This window comes from Perna viridis, chromosome 7 (genome assembly GCF_037379345.1).
Source record: "Perna viridis isolate PV_CMFRI_1.1 ecotype Kerala chromosome 7, ASM3737934v1, whole genome shotgun sequence".
In the NCBI taxonomy this organism is placed as follows: domain Eukaryota; kingdom Metazoa; phylum Mollusca; class Bivalvia; order Mytilida; family Mytilidae; genus Perna; species Perna viridis.
The window spans coordinates 41425543-41445209 of record NC_142451.1 but is presented as its reverse complement, the minus strand read 5'-3'; the positions used below and the strand labels follow the sequence as shown (position 1 = coordinate 41445209).

Below are 19667 nucleotides of genomic sequence, written 5' to 3'. Positions count from 1 at the left end.
AATAATGTATCTGAAATCCTTTTACCGCAGATGAATCAGTTTTATGCTAGAGAAAGAAAACGTTTTGTAATCAAGTTTTGAAACAATCTTCATCAGTACAACACTTGAATATTTAAACAAAGGGGGTTTACTTTTTTCAGTAATACTACTTATATAGATAAACTAAAAGTTTACAGTTCATGCATTTCTTTGTTGCAATATAGAAGTTTCAATGAGACAGTTATAAGCTAAAATGGTCTGGTATATAGATACACAAATATAGGTCATTCAAAAGTGTTGTTTAAGTACTAATAGATTTTGAACACTCGTTTAATAAGTACTAATAGAGTTTGAACACTCGTTTAATCACATATAACATTTTGGTCTCTATATGATACATCTCTTGAATGGTATAAACTCTCTATTTACGCCAAAGAATATCCCCGGTATTCATTGTGGCCTAGTTGCATTTTTAAATAATATTCTAACATTACCAACTTGAAATATTTTTTTAAGTTCTTAAACATTTAAACTTTTGTCATGAATTTAATGAAATTTGATTTATATACCAATAGGAACTATATTTTAAGCTGAATTTCCCATTATACTCAACCCCATTCGAAAACTCCATTCCCCAACCCCTCATACACAACAAATTAGGAAGTTTGCACCATTAAAGTGTTTTTATAGTTGTTCATTATTCCTTCTTATCAAGGAGACCGCAATGATGGTTAAATTTGCCTTCATGTCTCTGGTATACACGTTTTTCCGTGAATTTTTTTATCTCTGTATTTTAACTGTATGTTTAATTTCGACTCTGAGATTACACGTATATTACTAATTAGTTTTTTTTATTTCGATTCACCATGCAATAAATATAATTTCCGCCAATAACATTATGATTAAATAAACAAAACCAATAATGATTGTCTAACCACAAAAATTGATCAAGAAGACTAAAATACTACATATTTTAGTCAAACATTGCATGGAGAAGTAGACTTTGAACTCGAACACTCATTTTTTTTTACAATAATAACGATCAAGAGGAGGCAGTTTGAAGATATTCACTTTCGCCCCTCCAAAGTTAAGTATATTCCTATTTCTTCTTATAAAATAATTATACCCCAATACCCCTCACCCATACAAAATATTTTGAAATATTCTTTTAACTCTACCTTCTTTTCTAAAGAATGACTAAAGATCCATTTCAACCTGAACATTAACTTAACAACTCAACTATGTAGAATTGTCACATAGTTTATCACACAATGTTGATCATTGGGTTTGGACGTCTAGGATCGGCGTTATCTAGATACACTATAATCTACAGTACATGTGTATAAATACTTACAATGTTTTTTTTTTATCACACTGGATGTGGTTAAAAGATAACAAAATATACAGCATACATGCAGACAGTACACTTATTTGTACCAAGGCAAAAGAGAGTAGACAATTTTGATGTATGGACTCAGAGTTTTAGTGAAGACGACGTTCTTCCAGTCCTTTTAAACTTACGAACTATTCCAAACAACCATTCCCATATTCCCCTTTCCTCCTTATAAAATGAATCCTTCCTCAAATAACCCTAATTGCAATTGATATGAGTATAATTACAAAATTGACTTTTACATACTTTGCATTATTTCATTTATTGTATGGAATTAACATTCTACACCATATATCATTAATGAATTATTTAGTAAAAACTACCTTTCTTCTCTATATGACCCCTTGGCATTCAACATTTTTATGATATTTTACAAAATCAATTGATTGTCTAAATAGAAGTCCACAATCACTCTTACGGGGTGATGGATCGTTAAAAACGATACGGAACATAAAAAAATACACAAACGTCTACATGTTCAACATCACCGTTTACTAATCTATTTCTTTGACTCAAAGTATAACGCTTAGAAACCATTTTGAAGTCTGATATACTAAAAGCATCTTTTAAAAATATACACACATATTATTTTTTTAATTGAGCATAGGTAAAAAAAACCAACAAATTATCATTTAACCTTTTGGAACCGATCATGATGTTCAAAGTTCAAATATCTTACAATCGTGTTTCAGTTTTTAAACAGCTGCCAAAACTAGCAGTATACCCTAACGGTTGATATAGGGTGATGTTTTATAAGTATCACTTTCCATGCTTTACAAAAGAGTTCTTATGGGAATCTGAACGATTATAGTAAATATTACGTAGCCGTCTTTGTAAAAATCATGCAAAATCTGAAAAATGTGATACACCCTAAAAAGGCTACATATTTTTATTTTTGTAATTAAGTTGTTTTATGGGGCTGTACTATGAAATGTGTAATTATTTATTCAAATCTGCCTGCTCTTAGGAGATAATCAACATTGAAAATCCACTAGATTCTATTGTATTTGAGCGCCATTTACAGATTTATCTCCCTTAATTTTGAAATCTACAGTACATTCTATATTCTATTTTTATCTCCTAAGAGCACGGGTTATATGAAAAACCACGTTAATTTCTGTTTACTATGACATTTCAAACAAAATATCAAAAATAAAAATATGTAGGCTTTTTACCCATGAATCACATTTTGCATGATCTTTAGCCGGAGTGCTACTAAAAAATTCACGAACAAATCTGACACGGTTTTTTACATGAAGTAAAAAAGAAAAATCACTACTTGAGAGGCATGATCGAAAATTTTCAGAAAAAGCCAAATAGATTCTGAATATGATGAGAGAATATGTCGGGTGGAGGGGAGTCAATGACATAATAAAGTAATAAATTATCATGAATGGAAGCCTCAGATGAAGTTTTATCCTATACACAACCACATCCCAAATCAATTTTAATCCCCAAAACAGATCTTTAGAAAATACCGAGTGTTAATCGATATATATTAAACTCTTAATTCCAGTAAAAAGATTTTCTAATACGAATATATATACCAAAAATACAGATATCAATGTTATTTTACTGAATAACCCTAATGGTTACAGTAGATATCGGTTTTACTATACTTATTATCATCAGACGATCATATCACACGAGTTTGATATGAAAACCGACACACTGACCGTCACAACGTGTTCAGTTCATTCCTAAATATACTTTTACAATTTGCTTAAAAATGTAAATATCTGAATAATATAGTGTTGGTGTAAAAAAATATCAGTTGAATATCATTCTTAATTAGAGCTTAATTTGATATATCAGATGTGTCAAGGTCAATGAATAGACACACGTTCAATGGAGAAGTTTAATAAATAGAATATTGACCCAACGCAGTTTGTTTTACGTCAATGTAAACGACATATGTGTTCAATCAATCATATCAAAAAAGGGCTACCACAATCGAAACAATTATTGTGTGAGTACTGCATGGAACACCGGAAGAATTAAAGAATGCTAATGTTACCGAGAAAAGTGCGGAAGACCGAGTCTGCATTAATTTTTCAAGTCAACGGGCAATAACTCAGCGAACAAACGAACAAACAAAAATCAAATCAAAACAAAACATAAAAAAAAACAACAAACAAACAAACAAACAAAAATAAAAAAAGCAACAATGGACTATGGACTAAAACATTATTCAAACTGGATCTGTAATTTGTCGTGGTTCAGCAATGCACACATTTTTAATATATACTTGCAAGCTTGACAAAACTAGAGGCTCTAAATAACCTGATTCGCTCACCTGGCATGATAAAACATATTATATATTTTATAAAAGGCAACCATGTTTTTTTTTTATAAAAATTCCTAACGCTCAGACCTAAGGCACAATTAAATTACGTTTCATTGAAACCTGTCCATTTTTTTAATGGGGGAGAAAATGTTTAAAAGTTGTTGTATCAAAAATAGCAGAATTTTGATAAACTTAACGGTTTTTGAGATATATGAAAAAAAACTTGTGTCTGGTCTTAGTAAAGGTGGCCAGATTTTTCAAAAAAAAAAAAAAAAAATCCCACATTAGTTCTATGCAGAATACCCTAATTAAGGAACAATCATACCAAGTTTGGTTCTAATTTATCCAGTAGTATCAGATGAGAAGAGTTTTGCAAAGTTAACGACATCGACAGACGACGAAGACGGACGCCAAGTGACGGCAATATCTCACATGGCCCTTTGGACCAGGTGAGCTAAAAAAGTGTGGAAAATTATGGTGTTTTTCTAGCTATTTGACTTTGTTAAATGCTTTACAAAACATTATTTAAAGACAAACCGATCATTAAAAACATTAGGATGAGATATTCTTACTTGATGTTTTTTTTTTGTTTGGTTAAAAGTCCTTCTTCATCAACAAAGTAAGAAATACTGATGTACTGGTACGCAAATAGGACTCAAGTCAAGTCCAAGACAAAGAAACCAGCAATCACACTCAGAAACAAACAGCAAATACTAGGTAAGAACTCACGTGTTCTTAGGAAATCATGGAAACCAAAATAAGAACGTTAATCTAAAAGAACACAATCCAGGGCAAAGGACAAGACAAGGAAAACAGAAACACAAAACAATGAACATGAAATATAACGAGAATAAACTTGGTCAATATTTCAAAGAGATAACAAATGTTCAGCCCAAGATTACCCATGTGTCTTCAATGAATGACGAGGAAACCCTCACACCACAGGGCAGACTGCAGCTGGCCCAAAAAACAGCATTATACACAGGTACAGCGAAAAAGTATGGAAATATTATGCCCTTACAGTATGTAATCTCAATCCCCAATTCTTCCCATGCAGGGGTTGAGAAACACGGTACATCATAAGTCACACAATAAGGACACAACCCACGTCATACCAAAAACTGACAACAAGAACATGCATCTATAAACATAAGTAAATGAGCAACCTGCACTCCACTAAAAACTGGGAGTATGGACCAGGTGCACAGGTAGGGTAAGCATCCTCTGCCTTTTCTAGAAAGATGAGAGATTGTTAAATAGTTGAATGATGCTTTTCTATTACAATGTTAAATTACTATTTTAACCCTACCCTTATTCAAAAGCAAAAAAAGAATTGACTTTCTTATAACTTCCAGAAGGATGTTCAAAATTACATTCTGAAAACTGGGAGTGAATATTGTTATTAACTGGACTTGTCTCAAAGAACTATTGAATAATAGAAGAGTTAAGTAGTGATCAGTTGAATCTTCAGAAAGTATTACAGAACTTTCTCATTGGCTATTTCAAAACTCATGTGCAGTTATTTAGTTTTTAAGCAAATGTACAAACATTAACACATGACAAATGATTATCATAACAAACACAAAGGACTCCAATGAAAGATCATTTGATAGAATAATTAACATTTGCTCATGTCTTAGTACCAAGTCAATATAAAAGATATTTTAAACTTATTCACAGATATATACAATGTCTACGACCTACATTCATCTTACACAGAAAAAAATGCTACATATTTTTTTTTTTACTGATGACTCTTGGGTATTTTGTTGCCAAACTTTCACATGCTTTGAGAGCACCTAGAAAACCAATGTTTCTCATGTGTTTTTCATATGTTTTGAGCCATGATGAAAAAAAAAAACATATGTTGAAGACTAAAAATTACCCATGAAAAGCAAATATATAGAAATCATAACGCAATTAATTGTATTCCATAGAACTTAAGTGTCAGTGTTTGTAAGAATCCAGAAGTGGCTGAAACATGGTATAGTAAAACCCACAATTTTGATTATGTAATTTGACTATCTGCACCATCAGAATCAAGGAAAAAGACAGGATTTTCCATACTATGACGGACCATTGAGTTATAATCTTATTGAAATGCACTGAAAATGAACATTTCAAGGGCAGATAGCCATGTCAAAAACCTCATTTTTCTAATATTCTATTGAAAAATGTCTGAGCAAAGCCAGTGATGCAGAGATTAAATAATGGTCTTTTCAAATAGAGAAAGTATCATTGAGTGATATCACATTGTCAGATTGGTGGGTTATTGACATGTATGTATCTGATATTTCCCATTTTGCCTGATTATTACTTACACTTACACTTAATGAATGAAAACAGAATGGTTTTATATAATTTTGGAAAAAAACATTTGTTTCTATGTGTGTTTATTGGCACTATTCCATGTCGGTCCTAGGCATTTGATTTTCATATGTTTTAAATACTAGTCTTTATAAAAAGGAGGCAGGAGGTGGTTCATGCATGTAAAAAAAACCACCAAATTCACTTTTATTTCTTATTCAGAATCAGTTATAGACCACAAAACTAGACTTAGTTTCCATTTGGGTGTTGGGCTTTTGAGATAAAGTCTATGTATATTGCACCTGAAATTAGCATTTTGCAAGAGTTATCGTTCTTGACTTGGTTTGATTTGGTTGATTTTAGTAGAAGATTAAAGTGTAGTTTTCTCAAAAGTTCAGATCTAAATACAGGAAAGACTACTGTCACATAAAATATAATATTTGTAGACCATAAAAGCAACATCTATTCAATGGGTTTTCTACACCATGAATCACCTCTACCATAGGCAATGCCTGAATTTTACATGAACTAGTACTTAAAACAAATGAATGGTAGTTATTCTTGCAATTCATCATGGCTACATCTTCTAAAATAGTACTGCAGTATTACAATACATTCATATAATCCACTGTTAAATTGTTTTTGCAAATGTTTTCTCATCTCATCGTCTCTTCCTTTATTACAATCATCAAATTCAATCTTAACTCAAAAAGGAAAAAAAAATGCCAAACATGAGGATTATATGTAGAACTTCAATCTGTATTGCACATTTATTAGATTTTGACATGACCAATCTAATCAATTATGCATATAAGCAGAATATATTTTTGTTTCATTTCATGTCATAGAAAAATCAGACTCTCAGTGTCAAAGGTAATAAATTTCTAATGATTAGATCGTTACTGTTGAGAGCACTGTCCTCTTTCCTTACATAACCATTTACCAGAAATCATGTACATGTATGTTATGATTATTTATCGTTAATCTTTACTCTTTTCCTTTGATCTTTTTGACAGATATTTTTTCTATATCTCGTACATAACAAGATATTCGAAAAAACCCATCAAGTTATTGAGAGTGATTGTGACGTCATTAGATCCTCCTTTAGAGTTTGAATGAAAATGATGTCACACACAACAACTAGTAGTCATACTACTAGATTTTTTACTAAAAGTAAATTAAATTTATCCAAACTGCCATTATTGGATTACCGATAAAAAGAATAATTACTTTCGATTTTGATACTGAAAATATCATGTGGAATATCTCTACTCGCGCTCACAAGCTTGTTGAGATGTTCCACATGGTATATTCAGTATCATTATTAAATGTAACTGTTATCCTATCAAAAGTAAAACATAAAAAAGAAATGTAAACAGAGAAAATAGAAAGTAACTAAAATCATACATACAGAGTAACAAAAGTAAATGAGCAACTAAGACTCCACTAAAAACTGGGAGCATGGACCAGGTGCACTGGTAGGTTAAGCATCGTCTGCTTTTCTAGAAACACCCACTGAGTTGCTCATAAAAAGTCAAGTCCAGGATAGACGAAAGAGGAAAGGAAAACTACGAAATGTTGAACAGATCAGTTTTCATGGAGCAGATGGATGTACCGTAATGACCCACAAGTTCATGATGACAACCATAAAACTTCTGTAGTGATGATTTCAATCTTGTAGCCCAGAAGTCTATTTGTTAGAATTCTAGCGTGATACAAAAAGTCTGTGCAGTTTCGGCAGAGTAAAAGAGTTTATTTTAGAAAGATTCACTATCTAATTAAGACAGGTTACAGAACATTAAGTAATTATGTTTCCTGATATACTCCTTAATGACACTTTAATCCCAGCATTCCACAACATCACTGTAGCGAGTTGTCTCCCTTGTTTGCAGTTCCTGTTTGCCATCATCATCATCATCATTAACATTTTCAGAAATATCTTCATCTCCATACCACATACTTCTATAGTCCCCCTGCTCAAGGTCTATACAAACACAATCTACATTGTCCTCGTTACTTGTTATTGTGTAGTTGTTTTTCAGTAAAAATTCCCTGAAGATAATTTTTTGTACTTAACAGTTTGTTCAGACTATAAAAAAATAACTAATTACTTAGTACTTTATATGTTTAAATAGAAAAGAATTCATAACATAACTCAGTACCGAAAAAATGTGAGTTTTATGGGACAATAAACAGCTGTACTTATGCACAATATCAGTGAAAACTGCTTAAACTGAACCCACAATAAACCCAAAATCTGTCTAAACCTGACATTATTTAAGGAGGTAGACCTAGGGTAAGGGACACAACTCTTAAAAATCATTGGAACATTTGTATTCAGCATTTTACATCAATATTATGTAAGCATCTAATTAACTTGAATTCATTTTATTCTGCTTCAACCAGAAGCTTGAGAGGCTTTGGTGAAATTGAATATGATACAAACATATCACTGATTTCATTAGTTATGTCCCTTACCCTAGGTCTACCTCCTTAAAGTCCTGTTGTATCAATTCAAATGTATTTTTAACCTAGGAAAATAGAACACTTATCTTATCTGAATAAATTTTTAAAGTACAAAAGAGGTTTGACTTTGACATGTCCCTTTATATATATATAATCAGCACCCCTATCTTACAACATTTTTTTGCTAAGAAATTGTGGATTATATCTACATCTTATATTAAGTTATACCTACATCTATAGCGGGGTACAATTAGTTATAATGATGAGAGAAACAATGAATTTTCATATGTACAGGTATATGAAGCCAAATAATGTGATAGGAAAATAATAGTTATCTCCCCTTAAAAGCATTTCATTTAATTTTGTTTCAGTCTCTAGATTATCTCAAACCTTTGGTTAGTTTAAAGCATTCTAAACAATATGATAAATATAAATTATGTGACCTTTCGACTTGTGCATATTGTTTGAATGATTACTAAAGATTTACATTGCATTACACATGTGAGATACAATATTTCATATTTAAAACAAGTACTATCTTTAAAAAAAAAGATAGCCGACACAGTAAAATTTTACTTGTAAGTTTCTACATTTCTTTCAAGAAAATAACACATGGCATGCAATTCAAGTTTTTCGATACTGTTTTTTTTTTAATGCCTCTAAGTTATCAGTATTTGGCCAATTGGGAAACAGAATTGTGATCAGGTGACTTGCATTTCCATAGAAAAGCATCCTTAAGATCAAAGGGTAAAAAAGTGAAACTATACCGACTGTGTCTGAACAATCGATTCAGACATGATTTAGCTTATTTTTAAAAAGGTAGGAAATTGGAGAAAAAAATAGGAATTAGAGGAGTAAGGTCTAGAATAACATTGTTTTCTGTCTGTTCAGATAAAAATCTGTAACTTTAGATACTGAAATGTCTGATAAAAAACTAGGAATTCCTACTGAAATAGGAAGAAAATCATGCTTTAATCATACCCTGCAACTATAACATGAAGTTGCATGCATTGTCGTGCTATGTATACCCCACCCATTCCATATGGTGAAAAAAGGGAAAGTCCCATAAAACAGGAAGTTGATATCAGACAGCAACAAAGTTGCTAACAACACATACCAAGTCTGTATTAAGCCAGGTACTAGATTTTAAATAATTTTTTTCCAGAGTCAGGATAATTGTGATGAAAATTGGATGGATGGAATGATGAAATAGATGATTCCAATATAACAACCACTGGTTGACTTGAGGGTAAAAATATTACCTGAGATGTTCCATATCACACAAATTTTTCAATGATTTGAATGAATGTATTCTATCAAGAGGTATACAGGCACAAGTCTCTTCCTCATCACAGTAATCAGAACCACGTGACATGAATGAAAGGATGTAGGTCACTTCTGATAGCAAAATATCTTCTGGTTCCCTGTTAGACAATTCATTTCCCGGATAAGAACTCTCTGCAATCTATAAAAAGATACGTATTAAAGGCATCAGACCTTAAAAGCAACATTGAAGACTAATGAAATAAACTGCCGAGAATGAACTCCCTGGTACATGTATCACAAAAATATCTACATTCTTTCTGATTTTAGTAGAGGGTTGTTCGATTGTTTTTGTTTCTTTGTACATGCTATTTTTTTTCAAGTTGAGACCTTGTGCCTCAGTCTTTCAACAGAGATATAACTCATCTGTTACAAATATTTGATAGTCACTAAGGGCACATGAATCAGATATGAAAGTATAATGCAGTAATGCTGATAAAACTACAAACTTAATATTATTGAAATACCACAAGTTGGTCAAGTTAAACCAACCTTATAAGAAAACTAAGCATTAAAATCTCAAAGTGAATGCCCATGCTTAAACAGAAGAAGCAATATCTTAGTCTTGCCTCCAATGATTTTTCTCACAGACCAGACAAAAAACACAATTTGTAAATGAGTCTAGAATCATGAAAACAAAACAACCTACTGGCATACAGTTATGTCTTGTGTCTTTCTTATTTACCAATTCTATGGCATATTTCTGAAGAATATGCAATATTACGTTTTATGGAACACTATAGACCAAATCCCATGTTTTATTACATTTCTCCGTAGAAATATTAAGAATGTTTTACTGAGTGACTTTCTCTTCTTCACGATTTAAAAAAAAAATATTTTGGTATACATTTAAGTAACACTCCAAGTAAGAATCATGCAAAATGTGATTCATGGTTGGAAAGCCTACATATTTTTATTTTTGATATTTTATTTAAAATGTTTTAGTTAACAGATATAATCATGTGGCTTTTCATACAACCCATGCTCTTAGGAGATAGAATATTATATAGAATATACTGTAGAATTTAAAATTAAGGGAGATAACTCTGTAAGTAACATTAAAATACAGTAGAAACTAGTAGATTTCCAACGTGGATTATCTCCCCATAGCAGACAGATTGGAATGAATGATAATACATTTCATCATATAGACCCACAAAACAACTTAACAGTAATAACAAAAATAAAAATGTGTAGCATTTTTTGAGATGTATCACATATTACAGAATTTGCATGATTGAAATCATCACTACAGAAGTTTTATGGTCTTCATCATGAACTCCTGGATCATTACAGTGTATCCATCTGGACCATGCAAACTGATTTGTTCAACGTGTCATAGTTTTCCTTTCCTCTTTCGTCTACCCTGGACTTGACTTTTTATGAGCAACTCGGTGAGTGTTTCTAGAAAAGCAGAGGACACTTACCGTGCCAATGCACCTGGTCCATGCTCCCAGTTTTTAGTGGAGTCCGAGTTGCTCATTTGCTTTTGTTGCTTTGTATGTATGATTTTAGTTACTTTATGTTCTTTATGTAAACGAGCAACTCGGACTCCACTAAAAACTGGGAGCATGGACCAGGTGCAACAGTAGGGTAAGCGTCTTCACAAAAGTGATGCATCATCAACTAAGTTTATTATTGGGTCATGAAAATAATGCCTACCCTTGTTACAACTACAAAAAAGTTTAGCTTGCATTAATTTTCAAAAGGTAAATGAAATGTTTTACCATATGTTTTAGCTTGTCCCAAATCAATTGTTTCTGGCCTCTGAATATATTGTTTCATTTTCAAGTTCAGTTTACTTTTGATATTGTTTGAATATATAGGGGTAACTGCTTGGCTTTACCTGTGTATAATGTTGTTTTGGGGCCAGCTGCAGCCTGCCATGCGGTGTGAGTCTTTCTTTGACATATTCATCATTTCCAATCCCAATACAACAACAGTGATTGAAAATCTATATACATTCATTCAAATTGAGAAAGCTGCTTTCGAATGTTTTGAATCATACTAAATGTATGTGCAAAGCCTAAAATAATTTTATTCTATGATGAATATTAATTACCAAGCTATACTGCATGTGCTGAATATCAGATGTGATTATATGTTTATCTCCCTGTCTAGTCAGAACAGCTGCCTGTGAACAACAACCAAGATGCTCAGAATCTACAGGTCCTTCTCCAATTCCATAGAACTTTCTATTGTAGTTATATTTGTCACAGATACTATTACACCTGGAAAAAAAGGAGGAATATTATGATAATTATCCATTACATAACTTTAACATAAGAAATCCTTTCAGAGTTTTTACTTTTTTTTAGTACATTTTCTTTCTCTTCTTTTCATACAATTTCGAAAATATTTTGACAACCATCATATGTTTTGGGTTGAAATTCCTCAGTGTCCCTTCTCCTATTTGTAATGATTCTTGCTGCACATGTAGAGATGGGTATATGAGCTTTACATAATTTAAAATATACAGAATAAAAGCAGCTTTTGAGCCAAAAAAAAATATCTCAGTGAGCCCAGTAGAGCTAAATGTGATAATCTATTAAGACATTCAAAACTGATATAATCTATTTATAGAATATGTCACAGTCAACATTGACATAACAGTCTTGCTGAAAAAAAGAAGAAACTCCAGATACATTTCTTTATATAATTTTAAAAGTATAATCCTTCCAGAAAGATGAACACACTACCAAACTGTTATAATAAATCCTCAAATACTTTTGAAGTATTGTAGAATTTACTGGTATACTTGATGGATGAACAGACCAGAGAACAAGCATATTATAGTAAAAATGAAGTTATATTAATAAGCTTACCAAGTTTGGAACTCTTGTCTTGTCCACTCAAACTTATGGTCATAGTGTCTGAATTTTCTAGAACCAGGAAACAGCTGATTAAATTCATAATTAGGTGTTGTCATGACAACAGATTTAGGATTTATGCATTCAAAGACCATCTTAACAACCTTTTGTAAATCCTCCTCATAGAGATGTTCTATGCTGAAATAAACATAGCAGCTTTTGAGCACAAATATTAAACTAATATATTGAAAATAAAATTATTAAAAATAAAAGGACCTGGAGAATCAGACAGAAAATTCAATAAATCAATAACAGGTTTGCCTCCCAACTTTTTATTAAATTTGTTTTTATGTATAGAAGGAGGCGTCTCTTAATTGAAACCTGTTGTTTACAAACAATAAAACTGCTGAACCTAGATTCTTAATTTGACATTGATTGCTAAAAGAAAAGAGTTATCTCGGCTAAAAGCTCTACAGAGCTTATGTTTTATGTTTTACTGAAACCCAACTTTAAATAAAATTTCTTAGTCTTAGTCTTAGTCCCTTACCCTAGGTCTACCTCCTTTACCTAAAAAAATATTTTGAACAGATTTCCTTAAATAGTGTTTGGTTTTGAAAACAAAATTATCATGATGTCCATTCTAAATGTTGAACTTGTGGCTACATTCCAAGTCTATACATGAATACCTACAACTCAACCATAGTGACAACTTCTGTGTCTGTCAGTCTGTCATCAATCCTAGTGGCATCTCCAGCAAATATCTGAACCTTTAGAGGATTGTTTCTTTTCTGTAAGTAGTCATAACAACAAGGCCTGATCCTGTGTTTATTGACCTCCAACAATGAGGAGTCCAAATCAACTAGGTCAATCCTTAACAAAGTCACGACTTCCTTTAAATGGCGGAAAATACCACATTCAGCACTCCCAAAGTCAACGACCTGAAAGAATTAATCTTTTTTTTTCACTAAAGAAGAACATGTTCGAGGTGGTTGAACAGCAACATACTTTAAAATAATATGATAAACATATAAAAATCAGAGACAATTTTTGTAAAATCAAATAACTTTGTTATACATAGAACATCAAATAATCATGCTCAATCAAATCAAAATACTAGCAATTAAGTAGCAGTCTTTGTAAGAATCAGGCAGTGGGTGATACATGGTATGAAAAAAAAAACATCATGTTGATAGTGTAATTTGACTATTAGCACCATCAAAATCAAGGAAAAAGACAACATTTTCCATATCATTTTGGCTAATTGAGTTATAATTTCATTGAAATGCACTGAAAATGAACATTTTAAGGGCAGACAACTCTGTCAAAAACTTCATTTTCCTAAAATTCTACTGAAAAATTTCTGAGAAAAGCCAGTGATGCAGATATTAAATAATGGTCTTTTTAAATAGAGAAAGTATCCTTGAGTGAAATTACATTGTCAGATTGGTGTGTTTTGACATGCATGTTTCAGATTTTTCCCAATTCGCCTGATTCTTACACTTAAGGAAATATACTTACACTCTCTGCTTTCAACTCGTCTAGAATTCCCTTTACATATGTGTACCTCTGTATATACAATGGCGGATAGAAAGAAGGACCCCCTAAAGCATTTTCGTCCTCTCCTTTGTTATCATTATCTCCACCATCATCCTCTATCTCCTTCTTTTCGCTTTTATTCATATTGTGTTACTCTGGACTGTAAAAGGAATAATATGAATGTGAAAAAGAGTTTGAACACTGTTGATCTTTAATTCTAATAATTATATAACAAATACAGGGGTTCAAAATGGAAGTCCGAGGTCTGGAACTTTCAATTTCAATTTACCCACGTCTTTGATCTCCAGCCCTTTTCATACACACTTAATTGGAGTTTTTGATTTTCCTCAAGTGAACCACTGGTTACTAACTTGGAAAAAGTCCAGGACTTTCTGATCATGAAAGTAAATTTGAACCCCTTTAAACAACATGCACAATCTCAATATGAACAGAAACTTACACAGCCACAAGCGACTGCATCAAATTATTGATTAAATCCTGTCAAATTCAATGAACTCTTCTATCTATCAGAAAGGATATTTTCAAAGCAATAATCTTTTAATTATTTCACCAAATCAATACTGAATATCAAAAACAAACATTGTATTTCTTTTTATGTCTGAAATAAGCAAATGACTGTCTGACATTTTCTGAGCTTTTCCATCCATGTCGTTGTCTGTCATTAACATTTCTTTAAAAATCTTCTCCTTTGAAACCATTCAGTGGATTATTACCAAACTTGGTTACCAGCATTGTATTTACTTTAAAAATCATTTGGATTCTGTAGATCAAACATAAAACATGGCCGCCATAGCTTATTTAGACTCCAGGGGTCAAGTCATCAATTTCTACATATGTCTCAAAAACTATAAGAGATATTGGAAAATAAATGCAACCATTTCTTCTGCTTGAGGAGATTTATGAAAGTCTGTATTGCGTCAAGGTTGTTGGGCGACTCCTTGATAGAGTTATTGCCCTTGTAAGGTGAAGCATGATGTTTGTAGTTCTCAGCCTAAGCCTTGAAAACAATAATAGATAGAAAAAAAACTTTCAACTGATGAAACGATCTTTCTGATAATTAAGGCACTCAAAAGTCTCCATTTGGTTGAACCTAAGAAGCTGTAGGACAACTCCTTATTCGAGTTATTGCCCTTGAAAGAATAGAAAAAAATTCAGAAAAATAAGATACATCATAGGTGCAAATTTAAAAAAAAATATTTATTTTTTCCTGGTATCCCCTGAAAATGCACTTTTGATGATTTTCCATTTTTTTTTTTTTGTTATCAAGAAAACCAAAGTTGCTGAATTTGTATTCATTTCATCATTATTTTGATTATAAATACATAATGATATAAAGAGTTGAATAAGGCAATACCCGGTACATTCAATACCAAACAGATGATTGATTCAGTCTCTAGTGAAACTCTTGTTATGTTTCTGGAGCATCATCCTGGGGTTTAATTTATGAATCATTGGATTACGTAATTGCATGTGATTTTCATTTTTGCTTGGTGATAAGAAGTGGGAAAGATAAAATATATTTTAATCAAACATCAGGTATCAAAATTGAACAAATCAAAATAAACTTTTCATCCAGGATTTGCACTGTAATAATTAATTTCACTAACACACTTTGACTTATCACAGATTTATAAGTGTAAAGGTGAAAATAAATCAATAGATTATCTTCAACACTCTTAGGCTGTTCAAAGCTATTTTTTTGGTTCTCAGGCCATTTTTCATGAAAACTGATGAGGAAGGGAGGGAGGTATCTTTACCCCTACACCCAAATTTTGATGGGGGTGCCTTTTACTCTTTTTATTATCATTGCTAAAAAAATTGATGAGGAAAGTGCTTTTTTGTTTTTATTTGTCTGAAGTGTAATTCACAAATGAAGAATGCAGTTAGGAAGTAATTGTTTGAAGTTTTAACGCAGACCAACAGTATGTTATAAGTAATCGTACATATTCCTGTTGATTGAGACATCAGCGATATAACAACTCGATATTGCATATAATCAACAAGTCAATTTTTTTTTAAGTACAAGTAGCTCTATCACTCATATTGTATTGAAAACCATATTAAAAATGGTAAATGGACATCCTTGAAAGAGATGATGGGACAGCCTCAGAACCATGAAAATAATTTACTTATCCTTACTGATAGCACAATCTGTTTAATTATCGATATATATATATATAACATAAAACCAAGCTTTAACTCGACTAATTCAGAATCACCACAGAGAAAACTGGTCAGTTGTACATAATTAAAAAAAAAAAATACAATCATGTTTTTAAGCAATATTTGTGTTCAGGCAGCTTGTTTTGTTAGTTTGCTTACTATAATGGAAAAGGCACCATATGCAAGATTTTAAAAATATTAAGATATAATTATGCTACTAAACTTACAAAAATGCAGTGGTCAGGAAAGACTTTTTTTTCAAATGGGCCATTTTCAGCATTTATCACTAGTATTCAAGATGTTAATGGGCCATTTATAAACATTCTAAGTAAAATCATGCAACTTTAATGGGTCATTTTCAGCTTCAATGGGCATATGGCCCATACGTCCTGCCTCTCATTATCACTGAAAATGTCTTTTCATATAAATTTTAGATATGTGTAAAGTTTTCTTTGACTGTTTACACATTTAAAAAACAGTAAACTGCATAAATAATAAAATAAATCAGACATTTTCTTTGGTCCTTAATGAAATAGGCCTCCAGCTTTCAAGAAAAATCTTTGACCATTTTCAGAATGACAAATGGGCATATTACTTGTATTAAATGATTATACTAAATTAATTTATTCTGTTGTTTGTAAGTGACTTTATGTTGTTATTGTTCAATTTATTTTGTTACTTTTTTTGCTGTACTGTATCTTTATTCCATAGCTACATACACAGGGCTTTCATAATTTTTTTTGCAATTCAGGTACTTTTTTTATAGGGGGTACTTTTCATCATTTTCTTTTAAAGAACTTTATGAAATTTCAAAATTCTGGATTTCATTATCTTAGAAGGGTAAAAGTACCTGGTACAGCCTCTTAATGAAAGGCCTACATACACATTACAAGAACATGTGTACCTACTTTTAATTTACTAGTACATGTATACTTATGCAGTTATAGGGATGTTCATGTACATGTAGCATTTGTGAGATCCAATATATGTAGATGATCAGAAATATGAATGGATCAAAATTGTTCTGTTTGAAACTTGGAAGTGACATATTAGAGAAATGACACATGCAGTTTAGAAGTGCTTGTTTGAACTTTTAGTGCAGATGCACAGCGTGTGTTACAGCCAATACAGGAAGTCTCCCATATCCTGAATGGTAGAGACATCAGCAGTGGGCATTATCAACAAAGTCAATTAGTTGCAAATGTTAGCTACAATGTATTAATTTTCCATAAAACTGAACCACAGGCACTTGTCAAAAAAAAAATGTAAGGTATATTTAATCCTAAAACTTTATGTTTATCTTTCATGTTTTCATCAGATATTTTTATTTTTTGTTATAGTTAAAATGTGAGGTTTTATCATTGGACATAAATGTAAAGGTCTAAATATCATTATTAACTTTAACTTCATAAAAATATGAAGTTTTAAGAAAACTAAATAAACAAAAGTAGTTAATAGACACACTAATATGCTCAACTGACCTCCACTAAACTCATTAGAAAGAAAGTATTCCAAAATTAAAGTGGTAAGTATTTCTTTTGGAAGCTGACATCTTGCTCTGCCATGGTTGATTAAATTTGCAGAATCATCTGATTGAATAATTTTTTAATAACTAAAAGGTGGGAAATATTCAATCATTTTGAAAGCAGGGTTTAATAGACCCTGTCACACACAAAGCATACAGTATTCTAGCATTTAAAAAAAAATAGATTTTCACAGGAAAACTCTAAATGAGGATCAACTTTCCCACATTTGAAGTCTGCCTTCCACTCTGAACACATCCTTTCAAAAATTCAAGTTTTTTACCTGCCAAAAGGAAAGTAGAACATTGTAAACAACATTCCCACACCACAATTGCACTTGCCCCAGGTGACCGGAAAGTGGAATGCTAGAATGTTGAGCATATATCCTTCATTTTGTTTGTTAAAATATTTTACACCCTCAGTCCATTGTAATTTCAATAATGTGACATTGATCCATGTTATTTTTTACATTTATTAATCACTTTGAGTTTCTTCAATTTCCTGATGTCTGTTTAATGGTTAACACGAAGTGACCATTTTCATTACAAATTTCTTCCTTTTTCATGGAATTAAGTTTTCAAGTTCATTGGCTTTTGGTGATCTGGAAAAAGATGGTTAGTTTTACTGCTTTATTATTTACTTAGCCAGTTCATGTATTATTGAATATGTCCCGATTTGTGATTATGTGTAAGGTAATTTTGTTGTCAACTGTTTTCTTTACATGGATTAAACATAACTTGCACTAACAATTAGTGAGCGGGACAATCCTCATTCACCTTTACTACCAATGAATGTCTTTCTACATCAAAGATGCATATTTTTACCAGCGAGTGGGACAATCCCATTCACTGATACTGCTATGAATAAATGCCTTGAATTTTGACTACAAACAAAACATAAAAAAACATCTGATGAAAAATGAAAGATAAAAATAAAACACATGGTTTTATGTTACAGAACTAAATGTAAATGGAAGATTTTTTTTCTAAGATCAATGCCTGTGCCTGTAACTAGTGTAAGTGATTAAAGTTAAATACTTAAAACAAAAAAAATCCGCCTTAACCAGAAATTATGGGGTCTCCTCTACATATTCCCCAGGAATAGTAAGCAACATAAATGTTTACTGCAAAATTGATTTCTGTATGTACATTTTTATACAAACCTTTAAATCCAGTTGGTATGTTCACAAAATGCTATTTTACTTTCACTTTCAGTTATAAATATATTCGAAACAGTCGTGACGTTTCCCGTCTGCCGATCGTGAGTAGTACTATTCCGAAAGTAACTTCCTGTTTACATGTTTCCAAGCTGCAGAGCCAAGAATCCCAAGTTATTGTTATACACTAATTAGGAACAGTATATATGAAGGTTGATTTGACGTTTTATTACATAGTTTTATTTTTGTTTCTTTTTTAGTTTAAGGCATTTGTATCCTGAGAAACAGAAGAGGGTACAAATATTTATTTGAAACAAGTTGGGGTAACACGAATCACCGGAATGCCCCGTAATCACCGAAATGCCCCTACAAATCACCGGAATGCCCATTGAAATCACCGAAATGCCCCTTCAAATGACTTTACATGATGAATTTCATAAAGATTAATGCTTAAAATTTTCATATATGCATAATTCCTACCATAATTAAATATTTTAAAGTGTTGTTTCTCGAAGCGTCAATTAGTTCAAAGAGCGATAACTCGCATTGGAGATAAAGACTATGTTGCGCAATCTCTAGTAATTACCAGTAATCAGGTGGAAACTCAATATGATTTATACTTCATAGACTTTAATTGATAACTAAATGCTGAAATTAGTTCATAATATTTTTTTATTGGTACACAGTCAATAATATGTCAGCA

The 19667-nt window shown here is 31.7% G+C and overlaps 2 protein-coding genes across 6 annotated transcripts in view; one reads left to right on the top strand and one right to left on the bottom strand.

The window, feature by feature from the left end:
* Positions 1-754: 754 nt before the first annotated feature.
* Positions 755-19135, bottom strand: LOC148612738 (small RNA 2'-O-methyltransferase-like). 3 transcript variants are annotated; one of them, XM_088594431.1, is made up of 8 exons: positions 18971-19135; positions 18313-18409; positions 14084-14264; positions 13256-13503; positions 12581-12763; positions 11818-11986; positions 9695-9897; positions 755-8018 (listed from the first exon to the last, which is right to left on the bottom strand). In XM_088594431.1, exons 3-8 carry the CDS (start codon positions 14243-14245, stop codon positions 7805-7807), a joined length of 1179 nt encoding a protein of 392 aa, XP_088450557.1. In that variant the 5' UTR covers positions 14246-14264; positions 18313-18409; positions 18971-19135; the 3' UTR covers positions 755-7804. The 3 variants fall into 3 exon arrangements, with proteins under 3 accessions (XP_088450557.1, XP_088450556.1, XP_088450558.1); XM_088594430.1 differs by lacking the exon at positions 18313-18409 and having other exon boundaries at positions 14084-14261; positions 18971-19134; XM_088594432.1 differs by lacking the exons at positions 18313-18409; positions 18971-19135 and adding an exon at positions 15477-15496 and having other exon boundaries at positions 14084-14261.
* The window catches only part of LOC148612737 (phosphatidylinositol 4-phosphate 5-kinase-like protein 1), a 17132-nt gene continuing 16485 nt past the window's right edge, over positions 19021-19667 (top strand). For 2 of the 3 annotated variants that reach the window (XM_088594429.1, XM_088594426.1), the window contains exon 1: positions 19049-19176. The gene's annotated coding sequence lies outside the window, so the exon portion shown is untranslated. Of the gene's footprint in view, positions 19177-19667 lie in introns of all 3 variants that reach the window. The other variant, XM_088594427.1, reaches the window with a different exon arrangement.